Source organism: Diadema setosum, chromosome 5 (assembly GCF_964275005.1).
Source record: "Diadema setosum chromosome 5, eeDiaSeto1, whole genome shotgun sequence".
NCBI lineage: Eukaryota > Metazoa > Echinodermata > Echinoidea > Diadematoida > Diadematidae > Diadema > Diadema setosum.
Window position 1 is genome coordinate 43,181,836 of NC_092689.1, and position 17,331 is coordinate 43,199,166.

The 17,331-nt window shown below is 37.3% G+C and overlaps 1 protein-coding gene across 2 annotated transcripts; it reads left to right on the plus strand.

The window, feature by feature from the left end:
* The first annotated feature begins 1,267 nt into the window (after positions 1 to 1,267).
* On the plus strand, positions 1,268 to 17,250 carry LOC140228321 (uncharacterized). Of its 2 annotated transcripts, XM_072308549.1 has the most exons (14): positions 1,268 to 1,526; positions 2,156 to 2,397; positions 3,792 to 3,968; positions 5,248 to 5,330; positions 5,664 to 5,790; positions 6,424 to 6,561; positions 7,652 to 7,828; positions 8,283 to 8,411; positions 11,709 to 11,900; positions 12,214 to 12,339; positions 13,149 to 13,262; positions 14,783 to 14,845; positions 15,597 to 15,722; positions 16,613 to 17,250. In XM_072308549.1, exons 1-13 carry the CDS (start codon positions 1,319 to 1,321, stop codon positions 15,714 to 15,716), a joined length of 1,896 nt encoding a protein of 631 aa, XP_072164650.1. In that variant the 5' UTR covers positions 1,268 to 1,318; the 3' UTR covers positions 15,717 to 15,722; positions 16,613 to 17,250. The 2 variants fall into 2 exon arrangements, with proteins under 2 accessions (XP_072164650.1, XP_072164651.1); XM_072308550.1 differs by lacking the exon at positions 14,783 to 14,845.
* The last annotated feature ends 81 nt before the right edge of the window (positions 17,251 to 17,331 follow it).

Below are 17,331 nucleotides of genomic sequence, written 5' to 3' on the forward strand. Positions count from 1 at the left end.
CTGAATTTGTATTTAGATTGATTCACTATTTTTAAAGATATCATTGCGGAGGGTCCCATTGTAATTTTTTTTTTTTTGGACATATGGTATAGTACAGTATGCTTTGGGAATGCACTCAAATCGTCTGTTGAGAATGAGAAGGGCGTTAAGTGATCTTGAACACTATGGGTTTTGTGGCAACTTAACGCCCTTATCATTCTCAACCGACGAAATGCACCCTTTGTCTCTGTTAGAATTGCCGTTCCCTGATGGTTGTTATACTTCATAGCAGGGTGTTCATCAAAAACTTTTTTGATTTTCCTATCATCATTGAAAATGTGTCTCATCATTAAATTCTAAATTTTCCTCTCTTTTTTTACACAGGTTTTCATAATTGTGTGGTTTTATTTTACCAAGATGGGGCCAAAAAACTCCAAAAAGGAGGCAATTTTCAAAGATCAGATTTTTCTCGATTCACAAGTAGTACAACAAAATCAAGTTGTATTCAGATGCTCTAAGAGTTAAAAAAAAATGAGTTGTAAGTAACAATGGCAACCATGTCTCGAATGGGGACCTTAGAGGCCTAACAGGTTTGGGTGGGGCCCAAGGGTTGAAATTGACATTCTTAATTTCTTTTGAATACAAACTCAATTTTTCACCAAACTGGGCAGGAATGTCTTTTAAGAATAGGTTCACCTGCTTCAGGTAGCTCTGTTGAAGGCTATGTAATAGGCCCAAGTATACTTCGGGCTCGTGTCTATAGGAGATGTGTATTGTAGCCCACCCTCAACGAGTTAAAAGGGGGAAGGGTGTGACACAGGTCCAAAAACTTTTTGAATTCCAGTTATGGGACCATGTCATCAAGTGGCAGGACAGGGAGGTTGCATTAAAGGGGATGGCTAGTAACTGATCAGTGGGAATGCTGGGGGATGATTGTTCCAATCCTTGTGGGATTCATTTAAGAGTACATTATATATCTATTGTTGTGTGAAAATTATTTGTTTCAGAATGGTCTCATATTCAAGTTATGTGCAGTTTAATGTTTCCAGGTTAGCATGCCTGTACAGTGACGGGGCATTAAACTGCACATTACTTGAATATGAGACCGTTCTGAAGCAAATAATTTTCACACAACAATAGATATATAATGTACTCTTAAATGAATCCCACAAGGATTGGAACATTCATCCCCCAGCATTCCCACTGATTCCCACTGATCAGTTACTAGCCATCCCCTTTAAAGTTTAATTTGTGTTAAAGCTGAATATTTTCAATATCAGGGAGGACAAATTCCGAGCGGGGACAGGAACTGCTGTTGCTAGCCACGATCCTCACCAGCATGGTGGCTCCCACAGCCCTGGGGCTGGCCCTGGACTTTTCTGAAGCCCAGGTGGCCGAGATTGATGAGGGGCTGGTTGAGGATAAGAACAAGATCCTACGTCTCTTGGAGAGGTTCTCAGACAGGAATCCCAATTGGCATGAAAACTTAATGGAAGCTGTACAGGCCAAGCTAGACAACACTGATCTAGCTAGTCACCTACGGAATGGTGAGTCTTCTTACCTCTTTTGTAATTTTGTTTGGTGGATTTTTTTTTTTCAGCACACAGTTGCTATATGGAATGGTCTAACTCAAATAGCATAAAACTAATGAAAAAATGAAAGGACTGATTCAGCGACTGTAATACTTACCAATTCATTTCTCAAACAAATGCCAAGATTTTCTTGAGGTCTAATTACCACATACAAGGCATATTTTGCATTGCTTTTATTTTCGCAGATTTAGCAAGTCGACCGTCACTTGTAAAATCAATATTCCATGAAAATATTGCTTCCCATAACAACAAAAAATGTGCTGAATATACCCATATCATGTCCAAGGTTCTAAAATTGCTAACTTTTCTTCTGAATAGGGATAATACTTTTATTCTAATGCTTTTTATTTTTCATTTTAAATCTAAAAGATTTCATCTTTAAGAGGTATAATGAGGACATGTACATTGTAAAGCTGTCCAGGAATAGTTTGTGTACGATTTCAGCAAGGTTGCACATGGACTGAAAGTAAACATCTTGCTATAAAAAAAGAATTGTAAATGATGCCATACATAGAATAAATAAATCAAATCAAATCAAATCTTTCTTTCTCTTCCCGTGTCAACACAATCCCAACTGACGACAGCTTTGCAAGCCAAAAGAAGTGAATCAACATGCGAAGAGGATGCAACCAAGGAAGAGAGTCAGAAAGGTCATAGTGGCATGTCATCCTGGGAAATGACCTCAGGAGGTCATAGTAGCCATGGTAGCCACGGTAGCCATGGTAGCCAAGGTAGCGGAGAGCCCCCTTCATCGGATAGCTTTGAGAGGGTGTCGGAAGAAAATGTTTTCCTACTGCGTGATGGGGAGCAACCATCGAGGGAGGATGTGAGTACCTCGGTCGTTGTCTTCATCACTCGTGGTGCATGGTAGCTGGGAGGCAGAGTGAATGTATTCCTAGAAACAATTTTGAGCATGTTTGTGACCATCTTACTGATCGTATCAAGTGCTGATGTCTCTTAATTCAATGTTCATGGGTTTGTGTGTGTGTGTGTGTATGTGTGTGTATTTGTGTCAATAATTATTATGTAGAATGCAATACAGATAAAGATTTGATATATTATTGGATACTTGATGTAGTAACCTCGTATGGAACCTCGTGGACAAAGACATATCAAGAGGTGGGGTTTGTGAAGTTGGCAAAAGGTCCAGTGTCATTGGAATGGTGCCATTAAAGGGAAGATAAACCCCAAGAGCAATGTGGATTGAGTGAAAGCAGCAACATTAGTAGAACACATCAGTGAAAGTTTGAAGAAAATCGGACAATCGATGCAAAAGTTATGAATTTTTAAAGTTTTGATGTTGGAACCGCTGGATGAGGAGACTACTAGAGGTTATGACGTATGAGTGGACTACAATACCAAGAAAATATAAAGAAAATTCTGCAAAAATCCATTTTTCATGAAAATTACAAATTCCATCAACTTGATGTTGACATATGCTAAGGGTAGCAATTATTCCCCCTGCTTTCTGAAAGCGGTTGGTCCACTGCTATTTCATAATTCTAGAAAAGTGAATTTTTGTTGAATTTCCTTTATATTTTCTTTGTATTGTTGTCCACTCATACGTCATATCCTCTAGTAGTCTCCTCCTCCAGCGGTTCCAACACCAAAACTTTAAAAATTCATAACTTTTGCATCGATTGTCCGATTTTCTTCAAACTTTCACTGATGTGTTCTACTAATGTTGCTGCTTTCACTCAATCCACATTGTTCTTTGGGTTTATCTTCCCTTTAAGTGTAGAAACTGTAATTCATAGATCTCAAATTGAAGAGTATTTGATAGTAATGATTGGATTACACTGTACCTTGTCACCTTTGCAAATGTGAATATGGACTTCAAAAACTGCTGTTACTAATTCATATAAAAATGTTACAAACTTAAGAATTTCATAACTTTCTTGTTAGGTCTAGTTTTGATGGAACTTGTACCTTTTCTGCTGGTGTGGCTTTACTCTTTTTGACTTACATTGTGGATGCCTTGGGAATGGTGTATTCCATTTTGTGATCATGCCCACCAAAGTAGTCTTCCAATGTAACTATAGGTTGGGCTCAGTAGCTGGTGATGTTTCATAATATAGAACAAGTTTCACCAAGCATGCATGTTACATAGAAATTGTTCCGATGATGAGATGAAAGCCTTTGGCTATTTTTGTGTGTGAAAGGATGATATATTGTTTGCTACCACTAGTCTGTTTTCCTTGTTGGTTATGCCAATCATAGCTCTCTGAGGGAGTGCATGCATCAGTGGATCCGCCCGAGACATCACTCCAGATTGAAGAAGTAGGCAGAGCTCTGCAGGTGGTATCCAATCTCCTTGGCGACATGGAGGGCATCAAGCAGCTACCGGAAGTGATTCCAAGAATTCTCACCGTGGCCCGGCAGATGAAGACCCAAAAGGTGAGGGGGTGTGAAACTTTTGCTCATCAGTCACCTTGGTACCAGCTTATCAAAGCAGCTCTTTCGATACTGTATAAGCTGTTATTTTTGTGACGTTTTAATTTTTTTGCGAATTTCTTGAATCACTATTGGATTGCGAATTTAACAACATGTGAAAATGATGCCATACGCTATGGTAGCAATGCATACAATATGATAACTTCGGTGTCGATTTGCGAAAACAACATCTCGCAAAAAATTCTGTAAACTCCTAATTGGCAAAAATATCTGTATGCGAAAATAACAGCTAATACAGTACTTTGCCTTGGGGCATGGTGGTTAGCTGTAACTTTGCAGTTATACACTTTGACAACAATCATCTATAAGTGAGATGCAGTATTAGATCCACCTGATGTACAGTCATGGTTATAAACAAAAACTTCATGGTGACTTATGAAGTGACCTTATAGTTTTGAGTCTGTTTATCCAAATAGTAAGTTTAACCAGAGCTACTCTGTTGAATGCTGGTACATCATTTGAGACCAGTGGTTTGTGTAAGTCAATCAACTACTGATTGATAGTGGTTGTGTTTTGCCATCAACCACTGAAAAGGAAGTTGAGACATGAAAAATAAAAGTTGAGGCTGTTTACATGGTTCGGATTGTGAAATATGCATAAATAAAACCTACCAAAGGCACAAAACACTGTGGCCAGAGGAAAACATTGCAATTTGTATGGGTGAAACTAGAAATGAGGGTGCATGTTTGCTTCATGTTTCGCAGAGTCAGTGCACTTGGCATAGTGGTATCTTAATTGCTGACAGGATGCTGTTGTTGTCAAGTGTGGTATGATGCTAGGATGTGTTGTATTCTAAAGATTGTTTTGCCATGTTTCAGTGTTAAAGGTCCAAATACTGTTTCTCAATGAATATGGGCAGTTTTAGAGGTCAAATATGATGCATTAGATGTGATTAAGTGCACTAGTTTATGGTTATGAAATGAGACATCTTGTAAGTATTGCCCGGAATGCATGTTCACCTCACAAGATGGATTATTATGGCATTCACATATATATCAATATGTTTTGCACCACTTTCCCCTCTGTGTGGATAAGGTTTTTATTTTATTCTAGTAACAAATCATATAGAAGGCCTATTCAAACTCAAGTTATGGTAGTATAGAGCAGAACTGTGCATTGTATGTCATCTTGTGTCATGTAACTTCCTGTCTAATTGTGTTAGTCTCTTATTCTCTCTCTTTTTCTAAGTCTGTCTTTTTGTTTGTCTGTTCCTGATGTCCAGGTATTGAGACATGTCTTTGAAGAGGAAAACATCAATCTGAAACAAGATCTCCAGAATGCTAATGACAGTTTACGTAAGGAGCGGTGAGTGGCTATTGGTTTGGAAACTTCTATGGTGATGGTAACTCCTGCAGGTTTCACCTTAAATGCAGTACAGACAACTATTCACATTGTGCTGTGTGTGCTGAATATTTTGTGAGCATAGTATGCAATGATTTGAGACTTGTTAAACAATTTAATAAGTGGTTGAATTCACAAATCAAGAATCATGGCAATGGAATTAGAGATGAGAACCAACATTTTTTCTTTTTGAGTGAAAATTAGTGCTATCGCACATCAGTCGATGTACAGTGCATTGTGCAATTCCAACTTGTGATACACTGATGGTATGCTTTTGCTTTGTCTTTTCCGTGACAGGGAGAAAAGTGAGAAACTTGAGGCTGAGTTGGCTGAGTTGAAGAAGGCTGCTGAAGATAAGACCCTAGCAGACTTTGATTACGTCACAAGGAAAGAGGCAGAGGCCATGAAGGATGAGGAAATGAAGGTACGTGTCTGATTCAGTGTGTGTCATTGGAGAGGAAGTTATCAATCTATCTGTCTATCTATCTATCTATCTATCTATCTATCTATCTATATCTATCTATCTATATAAGTTTACGTATTCATGATAATCATGACAGGAATACTGATGATAATGATATGATAGTTTTTGTGTAGGTTATGATGGTAATCTTATGATTTCACTTGGAATTTCAATTTCAATTTCAATTCATTTTTGTATTTCTCTGTTAAATTACATGAAATGTATCAAAAATAAGATGATACATGATATCCAACTTGGATATACAATAAGATATTAGCAACATAAGGCTTGGCAGTCAATATTTCAAAGTTTAAAGCTAAGTAAAATAATGATGATAGTTATGATAATGATATTATTAGTAGTAACATTGTTATTATCATTATCTTTGTTAACATCATCATCATCATCATTGTTTATTATTATCATTATTATTGTTATTATCATTACCTTTATCGTAATATGTAGTATTATAGGATCATTGCATCATATGATTGTCACAAATTTTTAAGGATTGATGATGTTCATAATTCTACATTATGAACACCCTAGGAGACTCTCCTTGTAATATATTTAGCCTCAATTCTTTGCTTGCAGGAGCAGGCCAAACAACAGCAAGCGTCAAGCTCTCAGACAAGTCCTTCAACAGACACAGCGTCAAGCGAGGGCGTCTCTCTCCAGGCTTACGAAACCCTCCAAAAGAAGATCATTTATCTTAAGCAAAAGCTCTCTGAGGTATTCTCATTTTGTCTGTTTCACACTGTTTTCAAAATAATCCTTACAGAAAAAAGGCTTCAGCCCTTTCACATGGCAAAAATAACTTGTTTGTATATGATGTGTGTAGAAACACTAGGATACCTGAACAGGTATTTTTATGCATCAGAAAGAATAAACGAATTAGGAGTTTATCATCGCATCTTTAAAGTCACATTTGATATGCCATTTGAAACTTTCCAATTCCAACAATCTTTGTCTGGGCTAATGCTACTTGATGTTATCATAAAACTCTCTATCTAATGCTCATTAGACTAACTGTAGTTCTGAGGTTGAGTTTTACTTGAATTTGGGTACACTTTGTTTGAAATGCTTTACCTCTGGACTGTGTTTGAGGAGGTGGAGTATAACTTCACCTAATATTCACTTGTGCTCCTCAAATCTATGTCTGTGGTCCATGCATGCACTTACAAATCTAACACATCAAGTATACTTTCATTTATCCTTTTAAGCATAATTATAGACATTAAGTCAGTCAAAGAAATAGTGAATTGTATGGTGAACTGCTGGTCAGATTCATTAGTGATGAGGTGACTTACAAGGCAGCTGTTGAAATATTTTTTTAAGAAGTAGCAGTTACCATAAGTCCTAGAAAGAAACATTACCCAGACATAATTTTTGAAGCTCTGATGTTTTAAAGGGATTGTATAGTATTGGTGGAGACGAGGATTGGGCTTTTAACTTTCTGGTAGATATCAAGAAATCACTCATAAAAAAAGTACTGAGCATATCATTCTAAGAGGAATTTTAAGATTATTTGATGAAAATCCGTTTTGGAATCGATAAGACATCCAAAAACAAAATAAAACAAAGAGACCGTGATAAAAGTGGGTCCCACCTTTTATTAGGATCACTCTGTTTTGGATATCTCAGCCATTTCCAAACCCAACTTTCGTCAAAAACAACGGTGGATTCCTTTTGGAATCACATGCTCTGTCCTATTTCGTAAGAGGTTTCTTGTTATCTCACCAAAGAATGTTAGAAACCTGTTAGGTCTCAACCAAAAACTATATGATCCCTTTAAAGCAACTTACTGGTGCATGACTTGTAGGTTGTTAAGCTGAATCACATGTGGGATGAGCAGTATCATCGCATGGAGACCGCCCTCAGACAGGAATTAGAGAATGCCAAGAAGCTGTTGACTGAGAGGAGCGCCGAGTCCGAGAGGCGGGAGAAGGAAAACAGCGAAATCCTGAGGGCAATGAAGAGCGAACTAGACAAATCCAAGGTAACTCAAATCATTTCCATACATAATTCTGACTGTTTCATGAACAAATATGTCATTTCTTATATCTTATCTGATTTTGATGAAAATATCTCTGTTCTGGCTGTTTGATTTTGATTGATTAAAGTCAACTATGAAAAACATTGGGTGATTGTAAGGCATCAGTGTTGACCCTTTGTGGATCCTGAGGGCAATGAAAAATGAACCAGACAAATCCAAGGTAACTCAAATCATTTGCATAAATGTAATTTTGACTGTTTCATGAACAAACATAATACTTCTTATATCTCATCTGATTCTGATGAAAATATCTCTGTTCTGGCTGTGTGATTTTGATTTGATTTATCAAAGTCAACTATCAAAAACATTGGATGATTTTAAGGCATTGGTGTTGACCCTTTTGTGGATGGTGTTTTAAAAGTTGTCTCTGTCACTTCTTTGGCTGATCGGGTTGCAGACGGAGAAGGCAGATCTTCAGAAAACGAGTGATCAGGTAAAGCAGCAGCTGAGCAAAGCGAACCGGTATGCCGTGTCCCTGCAGAAGCACAAAGTCGATCTGGAAGCAGAAGTTGGAAGATTGAATGAGGTGAAACACCATCTTTGTCATTTAAAAACAGACAAACAGACGAACATATACCAAAGACACACTTATAAACAAAGGGGAGGGGGAGGGAGGTGAGAAGGGCTATTATATAGCCAAGACAAAAGATTTTGCTCAATACCATGTTTCATGCATGATCTCAGTTCAATTTTTTTCTTTATTTCTATTCAAAAATTCTTTTTATTTTTGTGCTTTGCAGTGCAATAACTGGGAATTTTCTGTATATTATGCAATTTTTTTTTCTTTTTTGTTTGTTTGTGTTGGTTTACTTGCTCTGATTACCTGAGGAATGTCCCATAACCATGTCACTTTTTGAGAGATGCATGACCTAGGCCAAACGTTCAGCACTGATCAAAAGAGTGTGTTTACTTTAAATGATTTCAATGCAGCTATTTGCATCGCTATATCTTTCAATGAGCCAATTTATTGTCGAGCCCACCGGCGGTGTGGGGAGACAAAGGGATCGCCTGCGGCGTCTGTCCGTCCATTGTCCGTCTGTGATGCCACAAAAACATGAATAACTCTCTACTGAGGACTTCAATTTCAATCAAATTTGGAGGGAAGAGTGGTTATACAAAGTTACACATTTTACCAACCATGAAGGGCACCTCAAGGTCAAAGGTCACAGGCAGAGGTCAATGAACTTTAGTTTTTATGGCACGTTTTGATTATGGCTCATAACTTTTGATGTATATGTCCGTTTGTGACCAAACTTGGATGGTAGATGTCCCTTGGGGAGTTGAAGGTCACCACAAGGTCACAGACAGGGGTCAACGAAATTTTAGGGCCCAATGTTAAGTTTTTACGGCGCGTTTTGATTATGACTCATAACTTTTGATGTATATGTCTGTTTGTGACCAAACTTAGTTGGTAGATGTCCCTTGGGGAGTTGAAGGTCACCATGAGGTTAAAGGTCACAGACAGGGGTCAACAAACTTTTAGGGCCCAATGTTAAGTTTTTACAGCACATTTCGATTATGGCTCATAACTTTTGATCCCTTTGTACATGCGTGACCAAACTTGGATGGTAGATGTCCCTTAGGGAGTTGAAGGTCATCATAAGGTCATAGGTCACAGGCAGAGGTCAATGAACTCTAAGGGCCCAATGTTAAGTTTTTACAGAGCATTTTGATTATGGCGCATAACTTTTGATGTATATGTCCGTTTGTGACCAAACTTTGATGGTAAATGTCCCTTTGGGAGTTGAAGTTTGCCACAAGATCAAAGGTCATAGGTGGGTCAATGAACTTCCAGGAGTTAGAAAAACATTAATTTCTTCTTCGCGAATGGGCGAGACACAATATGGCACTTGCCTTGTTCTCTCATAGAACTTTCCTGTGGAGAGCAAAGACTACATTGATTTTGGCAAAAAAGGAAGTTTGAGTCATTTTAAAGAGGAAATTGCTTAATGTAGAAACAAGGACATCAGGGAAAGTTATGTGATTTTGTTTATTACTCATACTTAAACTTTTGTTCAGAAGTGATACCTTCCTTTGCAAATGTGCATTTGTCAATACCATACTTCCTTTCAGTCCTCATTGGCCAATCTGGTAAAGGATTGTCATAAAGACATGATACAGGGCCAAAGTTGTATTTTCTTTGCAAAGGAATCCTTTTTCTTCTACTTGTCTTGATTTTTATGGTAAAGTGCATGTGGCAACTTCCCCTGTGGCAGGAAAGAAGAAGCACGAGGTTCTGACTTTTACTTTTGGTTCTTTGGTGAGATTTGCCTATAAAAATGTGGAATGGTTCTTTTATAGTCGAGTGATTTCCTTCTCTGGTTTGTTCGCACTTGTCGAATTTGTAAAGCTTGTTTTGATATTCTAGCCATAGTTTGTCTCATTGTCTTCAATCATTCTTCAGTTCAAACTATTCATGAGTCAACATAGGTTCAAGGTGAAATGTGATTCTTTATCAAGCATGCAGGTCAATGTGCTGGTATGTATTGATGTCAGTTGCAAATTATTGCAGAAGTTTCTTCTTTTTTTTTAACCACAAAAAGAAATCAAGAAAGACTCCCAGATTTAGCTTAGATGATATATGTCATAGAGACAATATACATTGAATATGGTGCATTTCTGTAGCAGTTTGAAAACAGTGAGTGGCATAAAATGAAGATGTATTAGAAGAAATATACTCAGTGTTGTTGTTTTTGAATGGAAGAGAAATGATTCAAATGCTCTTCCCTTGAAATAGTTTGCAGTAATGTCAAAGAAATGTATTCTCAAAAAGGAGTAAAGTCCAAATCACAGTCAATATGACCTTTGAACTCATCACTGTGTAAAGACAGATTTATATGATGACTTTATATTCATCCAGTCAACTGTCCACATCCTTTGGAGACAAAGTATACGCTGCAGTGGAAAATAAAGCTTCGCTTGAATGGTTTCTGCTAAATAACTTCCTATTTACTGCAATGTAGGATACATAGGGCATGACATGCATTGCCAGCTACTCAGCTGGCACATCCGTGCTAGATTTGCACTTACAGAGCAAACAAAGCTGAATACGTGGTCTTAAAGGGAATATCAGCTGGAAAGCTGTGGAATGTAAACTTTGCTGAACCCTATTAGCTAGACTAATCTATTGCTGATGCTTAGGACCTAGCCTACTGTTTACAGGAACCAGCTGTGTCATGTGATATTTCTATCAATATTACCATGTTTTGAAGACAAAAATAAAGTAACTTCTCTTCTCATGTAGCAAGACATACATGTTGAGTGTGGAATACATAGAAAGAAAAGTAATGTAGGTTAAGGGAATCACTGCCCTGATTAATGATAGGTATTTAGATGTGTGCTTCCAGAGAGGGAAGTGCTTAGGCAGCATCGATAACCAAAATAGTGGGTATGTAACATAACATTTGAGCAATAGTTTGGACTCTCATTACAAGTGGGGAAAGCATCTCTCATCTCTGAAAACAGGTTTCAAAAATGTGCAATTTTCTCCTGAAAAAAGTGAAGGTCAAGTGAAGTAAATATTTTAAGATCATGTATCTTTTCTACTCGAAGTACTCTGCTGCTAATATACATTTTTGCATAGATGTTCACTCTATCTTCTTGTAACATTTGGTAATACTCTGACCTTATTGTAGACTGCAATATATATGACAAATTTTTATTTTGAATTAACACGTTGATAGCAGCAATTATTTTGTAAAGGGTAGGATAGATATGATTTTCATATCGCGTAAATGATAGCTTATCTTTTTTTAACATTACCATGAATAGAAGCAGTGTATAGCATGCATGATAGCTTTCCTGTCATCCTGTCGTGACATAGGCTCTTGAGCAGAAACTCCTTGTGAGCACCAAACCGGCTGTTGTAGGTCCCCCAGCAGCCTCCCAGAAGGCCCTAGAAAAGATCCAGGGCCAGGGGCTCACTAGAGGTCTGAGCAACCAAGAGGAGAGGTCTCTCCTAACCAGCTTACCCCAGGAAGCCCTAGTGGAAGAACTGGAGCTTCTGAAGCAGCAGGTGAGAATGTGCGGTAGATAGATAGATAGATAGATAGATAGATAGATAGATAGATAGGTGATGATGGTGGTGGTGATGGTGATGGTGATGGTGATCATGGTGATGGTGATGGTGGTGATGGTGATGATGATGGTGGTGATGGTGATGGTGATGGTGATGGTGATCATGGTGATGGTAGTGATGATGATGATGATGGTGATGCTGGTGGTGGTGATGGTGATGATGATGATGTGGAGGACGACTTCAGTGGTACCATGATGCTGCCGCTGGCAACAATAATGACAATGAACTGCATCCTATTGTTGTCTCACAGCTGGATGTGTACAGGAGTGATTTCTACCGGGAGCAGAGAGACAAGCAGAGGACGATGGGAGAGTTGGAGGAAGTCAAGACGGAACTTCATCGCACTCAGAGGAAGATGGAGAGACAGAAAGATGAAGTGAGTTTATTCTTTGCTCTGTAGCCTATTCAAAGAGGAATTATTGAATAAACCATGAATTAAAATCACCAGTTATTGATGAATAAACAATTGATTACAATCACCAATTTATCTGTCTATATTCTGATGGAGATTTGAGATACTTCTTTCAGTTCCATTTTTTTTTTCATTGGAATATTTTCAGCAATCCTTCACTATAGGAGATAATGGTTAATTGTACCCTTCATTTTGTATTAAAAGTTCAGTGTATGGACAATCTAGTTCCAGTTTCAGCTAATTTTCTACTTAAAACACTCGACATAGAGCTTCAATCACATACTTTGTATCATTCATATAACTCAACTATCGGGTTCACTATCATCCAACGAACAAAACTTTGATAAACACAATGATATTGTAATAATACCGGAGTAAAGACAGGTATGATATAATTTGTTTTTCCAACATGGTCATATTATCCATATGATATGATGTTTTGCGAGTAGGATGTACATACTATTAATGGAGCAGTCATCTTTTTAATTTTTTTCTCATCCGTCTGCCTCAAAGGATGTATTTTACTGTGTTATCAAGTGCATCTTGTGATATAGTTGTTGTTTTTTGTTTTGAACTGTTTTGAACTGTCTATTCCACCATGTGTCATATCAATGTTATATGTGGGTGGGTCAGGCATTTCAGCTGTTGTAAAGTGAGTCCTTTTCATTCTTCTCTTCATGGCAATTGGGACTGCTAGAAGGGAGTAAAAACCCAAACATGAGAGTGCACACATTTTAATGCAATTTATGCCTTCTTTTCTTTCATCTCAAAAGCTTCAAATTCTGCAGGACCATAACCTTGCATATAAATTTCATACCAAGGAGCTCATTCGTGGTCCTCCAACAACCTCGCAACGGGAGAAAATGGGCCAGAAACCGCGCTCTGCGGTAATTACCAAATCATTTGCTCTGTTGCTGTACTGCTTTTGGTCTCTTTTTCTTTGCTGCATGCATCATCCTTTTATTCAGCTTGATTCTTCAGCTTCATCTTACTCACCTGTCTTTACCATCATTTCATTTCCTGTTTTCATTCACGATTTAGAATTATTTACTTGGGAGAGTGGGTATTCACATATGTATGAGTGCATGTGCATGGGTATGTGTGTGCTGTCTGATTGGGTGTTGTGTGTGTTTGTCAAATGCCTTTGGCCTTGCACATGTAGTTGCGTTATTCTCAATGCATGTATGTCATCTGAAATCCTCTTAGCTTTATTATGACCTGTACAGTATAAGAATTGGCTTCATTTGTGCCTGAAATTTATTAGCAAATATGCTACTTATATCATGCTAAGTTTTTCAAGAAATTTGTCATACTAATCAGTAATACTAACTTTTGTAACATGAAGAAAAGGCAAAGCAGTTCGATAGCTGACTTGTGTCTGTAGTAAAAGTTCTAACATTGTTGCTGCATGTACAATAAGATACTCACACAGCACAATTTACAATTCCACGCTAATTTGAAGTGAGCTCTAAGAGAAAATAATTAAAGTTAAGAAAATGTTGGAGGTGTCATCATGGTCTGATGAAAGATGAGTAAAGCTATGGAATTTTTGAACTTTGCATGTTTCTTTTTTTGGATAAGAACACTAAGATTTGTAGCAACATAATGTAATTATTTAAAGACGCATTATCACCGTCTTACAAGTTTACCATTGACCTGCTTGTACATCTGTACTGAATTTTCTTTCTGACATAAATGAAAGGAATGTGTTCAAATTTATTGCAGAAGATTATTGTTGTCATGTAATAACCTAGTAACCTAGAAGTTGACATTGTTGAATCGTAGACCCAAACCATGATATTTAGGATATTTTGGGGAGAAAACCAGTGAGAAAATTGTGACGTGATGACATCATTGCCTCTTCTGATTTGCATGTGTATTTGTGACCAATAACACTCCTTTGAGAAAACGTGCAAAACTCTAAAATGTCATAAAAATCTTATCTATGTCCTGTTTTGATGATCCCTCTGAAATCATGTTTCTATGATTTTACTCTATTCATTTTACTATATTCAACTTGGACATAGTGTGAAATTGCATGTCAATAATTGAATAAAAAGATGTACCATATAATATAAAATGACCACGCAAAAAAAGTAAATGGCCTTCATACTTACCCATTTGCTGTTGCTTTGCAGCTATGCATGCTGCTTGGGCTCACTGATTCTGATATTTTCGACATAACACAATTTTCTTTTTTATTGTAGTCAGTCAGTGGTCTGCACTTACGGGTATTTAATGCAGTAAGTGAACCACACACTCTACATTAATATGTATTTTTGTTGCATTTCCATGTTAATGTTCATGGCATGTTTGCTGGAGCAACTCAATTTTCAGTTTTCATCTTCATCTTTTTTTTTCCCGGTATTTCCGTTTATTTGCTCGAATTGAATTCTGTTCCTCTCAGGTTATGGCAGGAGTGAGACCCCCTCCCCCTTACAAGCATCTTTATAGAAGGGATCTGCAAAAAGTGAGGATACATAAATATTCTCATCAAATCTACTGGTTTGTCACTGGAAGCAGTGTGTTTTTCCTTCAACATAGGGCCTACCCGTGCCTAAGTTACCAGGGCATCAAATCCTAAAGATGGGAGAAAATGTTGACTTACTAGGAGTAAATTAATGTATTGCCATATGGAAAACGACTTTATTAGATCATGGATGTATGAGCCATAACCTTAAATGTGATGAGAAAAGGACAGAGGTTAAAATATCCACATGACCTGCCCACATTCAAGAAATATTTCTTTGAAATTGATCAAATTTGGTGTGATGATAAGCTGTGAAACACAGTTAATGGGACTTGACTTTTTGATTAGTCTGTTAGGATTAGCACTAAGAGATTATATTTGATGTGTAATCTTTGTCCAACAATTTTGTTTAACTTCAGAGAGGTATTACAATAGTTAATCATATCTGATGTAATTTCAAGCTATTCCACTGCCTTTCCTGGAATTGTTTTCAATTAGTATTGGAAGGCTAGAAGCCAAAGTCTTAACTCTTACAGTTTATATGTCAAAATGAAGCATTTCAGTTGTGTGAGTAGTCATCTGTGATTAGACATTGACATTGAGAACTTGTAAGCAAGTGCAGTAGATATTTGGAATTTTGCTATCCATAGTTTGAAATGTCATTCCCCTTCCTCTTTCTGCTTTGATTACAATGGAGTTGTGTTTGATATTGCCTGCTATTTTGGTAACTCATATTTCGTTTGTCACCTAGGATCTTGTGCCACATGGTGCAAACTATGCGATGAATGATGAGTACATTGATGCAGCCGAGGACATTGAAATCTACTATCCTCCAGCCAGCCTGAGGGATAGCTATCAAGGAGACCCTTAAAAAAAGGTAAATGTCAAATGAAGTCTACAGTCCTTGCTAAACCTGAGATGATTGTACTTATGCATGAACCTCATCAGTTTCTCAGAGGATGATGCAAAGAAAATTTAAAGTTTTGAAACATTGATTTGTCCCATAAACAAGACTTGAACACAGACATGCATTATGGCACAACAGCCTAAGGAATAAATTACTTTTAACCTATCAGATTTTGAAACAAGATTTTGTCAAAATAGGAAAATCTCTTACAATAATGATTCTTTAAAATGTTTCTAATCACAATTAACCTATGTAGGAAGCAGAAATTGAATGATATCATAAGTAAATTCCTCCTTTGCATGGATGTGTTTATATTCCACTTGAGTTTGGGGAGGGCAGGTCAGTCCCCAGTCAGGGACCAGGTAGGGTTGTAAAAAGTTATTAAGATGTCCTGAGCCTCAAGTAAGAGTTCTTGAGCAACTGAAAGATTTTTGTAGGCATAAAGTGTGTGTGTGTTAGGGGAGGGGCTGGGAATTCTTTATATGCTTTTGTTTGTTTCCTTCTGTTTTTCTCACATGAAGACACAGTAGTTCTTGAGAAATTAAGAAGATGTATTAATGATTAATAGATTGATAATGGTATATAAAGTGCAATTTATCCTAGGAATGAGCACAATCATTCCATTATTTGACTCCTACTGTTACCACTTGTTATTGCTGGGATTCTTGTCATAGCAGTAATTTTTGCCATAATTTTCACTGTCATCATGCCCGAGAGTGGCACACTCAAACCTTCTTTACAGGTTTGATGCTTTCAGTTAATTCCTCGTAATTATGAAATCGTTGATGGTGAAAAAAAACCCAGAGAGCAATATATTAACTTTGACCTTTGTGTTGCTTTTTTTCCTACTTCTTTCACAGTGAATGCAGATCTTCAACGGCATTTGATATGAGATGAGTTGGTACATGCTTGTGCATGTTCACTCTCTGTAATGGTGGAGTTTTCACCATCAGATGTGAAATTTTAATTTCCATCTACGAAAAAGATATTTAGAAAAGAAAAATTACAAAAAAAAAAGAAACTGACAGTTTATTGGATAAGATATGAAATTACTGTCAGTTTTGATTCCTAGGTCTATGACCACGTTGGAAAGTTTAAGTGAAATTTAAACTTTCATTTATGAAAAAGATATTTAGAAAATGAAAATAAAAAATGAAATAAAAAAGAAACCACAAGTTTATGAGATAAAATATGTAATTACTGTCAGTTTTGATGCATAGGTCTATGACCATGTTGGAAAATTAATGGAATGAACTCTGACCCAAGGTAAAGTAATCCTTGGCAAACTGTTTCAAGACAGGTAAGTAAACACTCTTCATAGTAGGGCCTATTCGACTCACGTTTTTCGACAACAGGCAAAATTGTTCTCACGAATAAAACACAGTTTCTCCAAGGATGCAAACAGTTCTGCTGCTCTTAGTAATGATGGTTTGTGATGAGCAAGGCGTCCTGAAATGTGATGTGCCCCCTGGCTTATGGCAAAGCCATGCTGCCAAGATTATTAGTGTAAGATAGCTACAGGGTTAGGGACACAGTCTGTAAACATGAGGCCTGCACGCTTCAAGTCCTGAGGAGCACA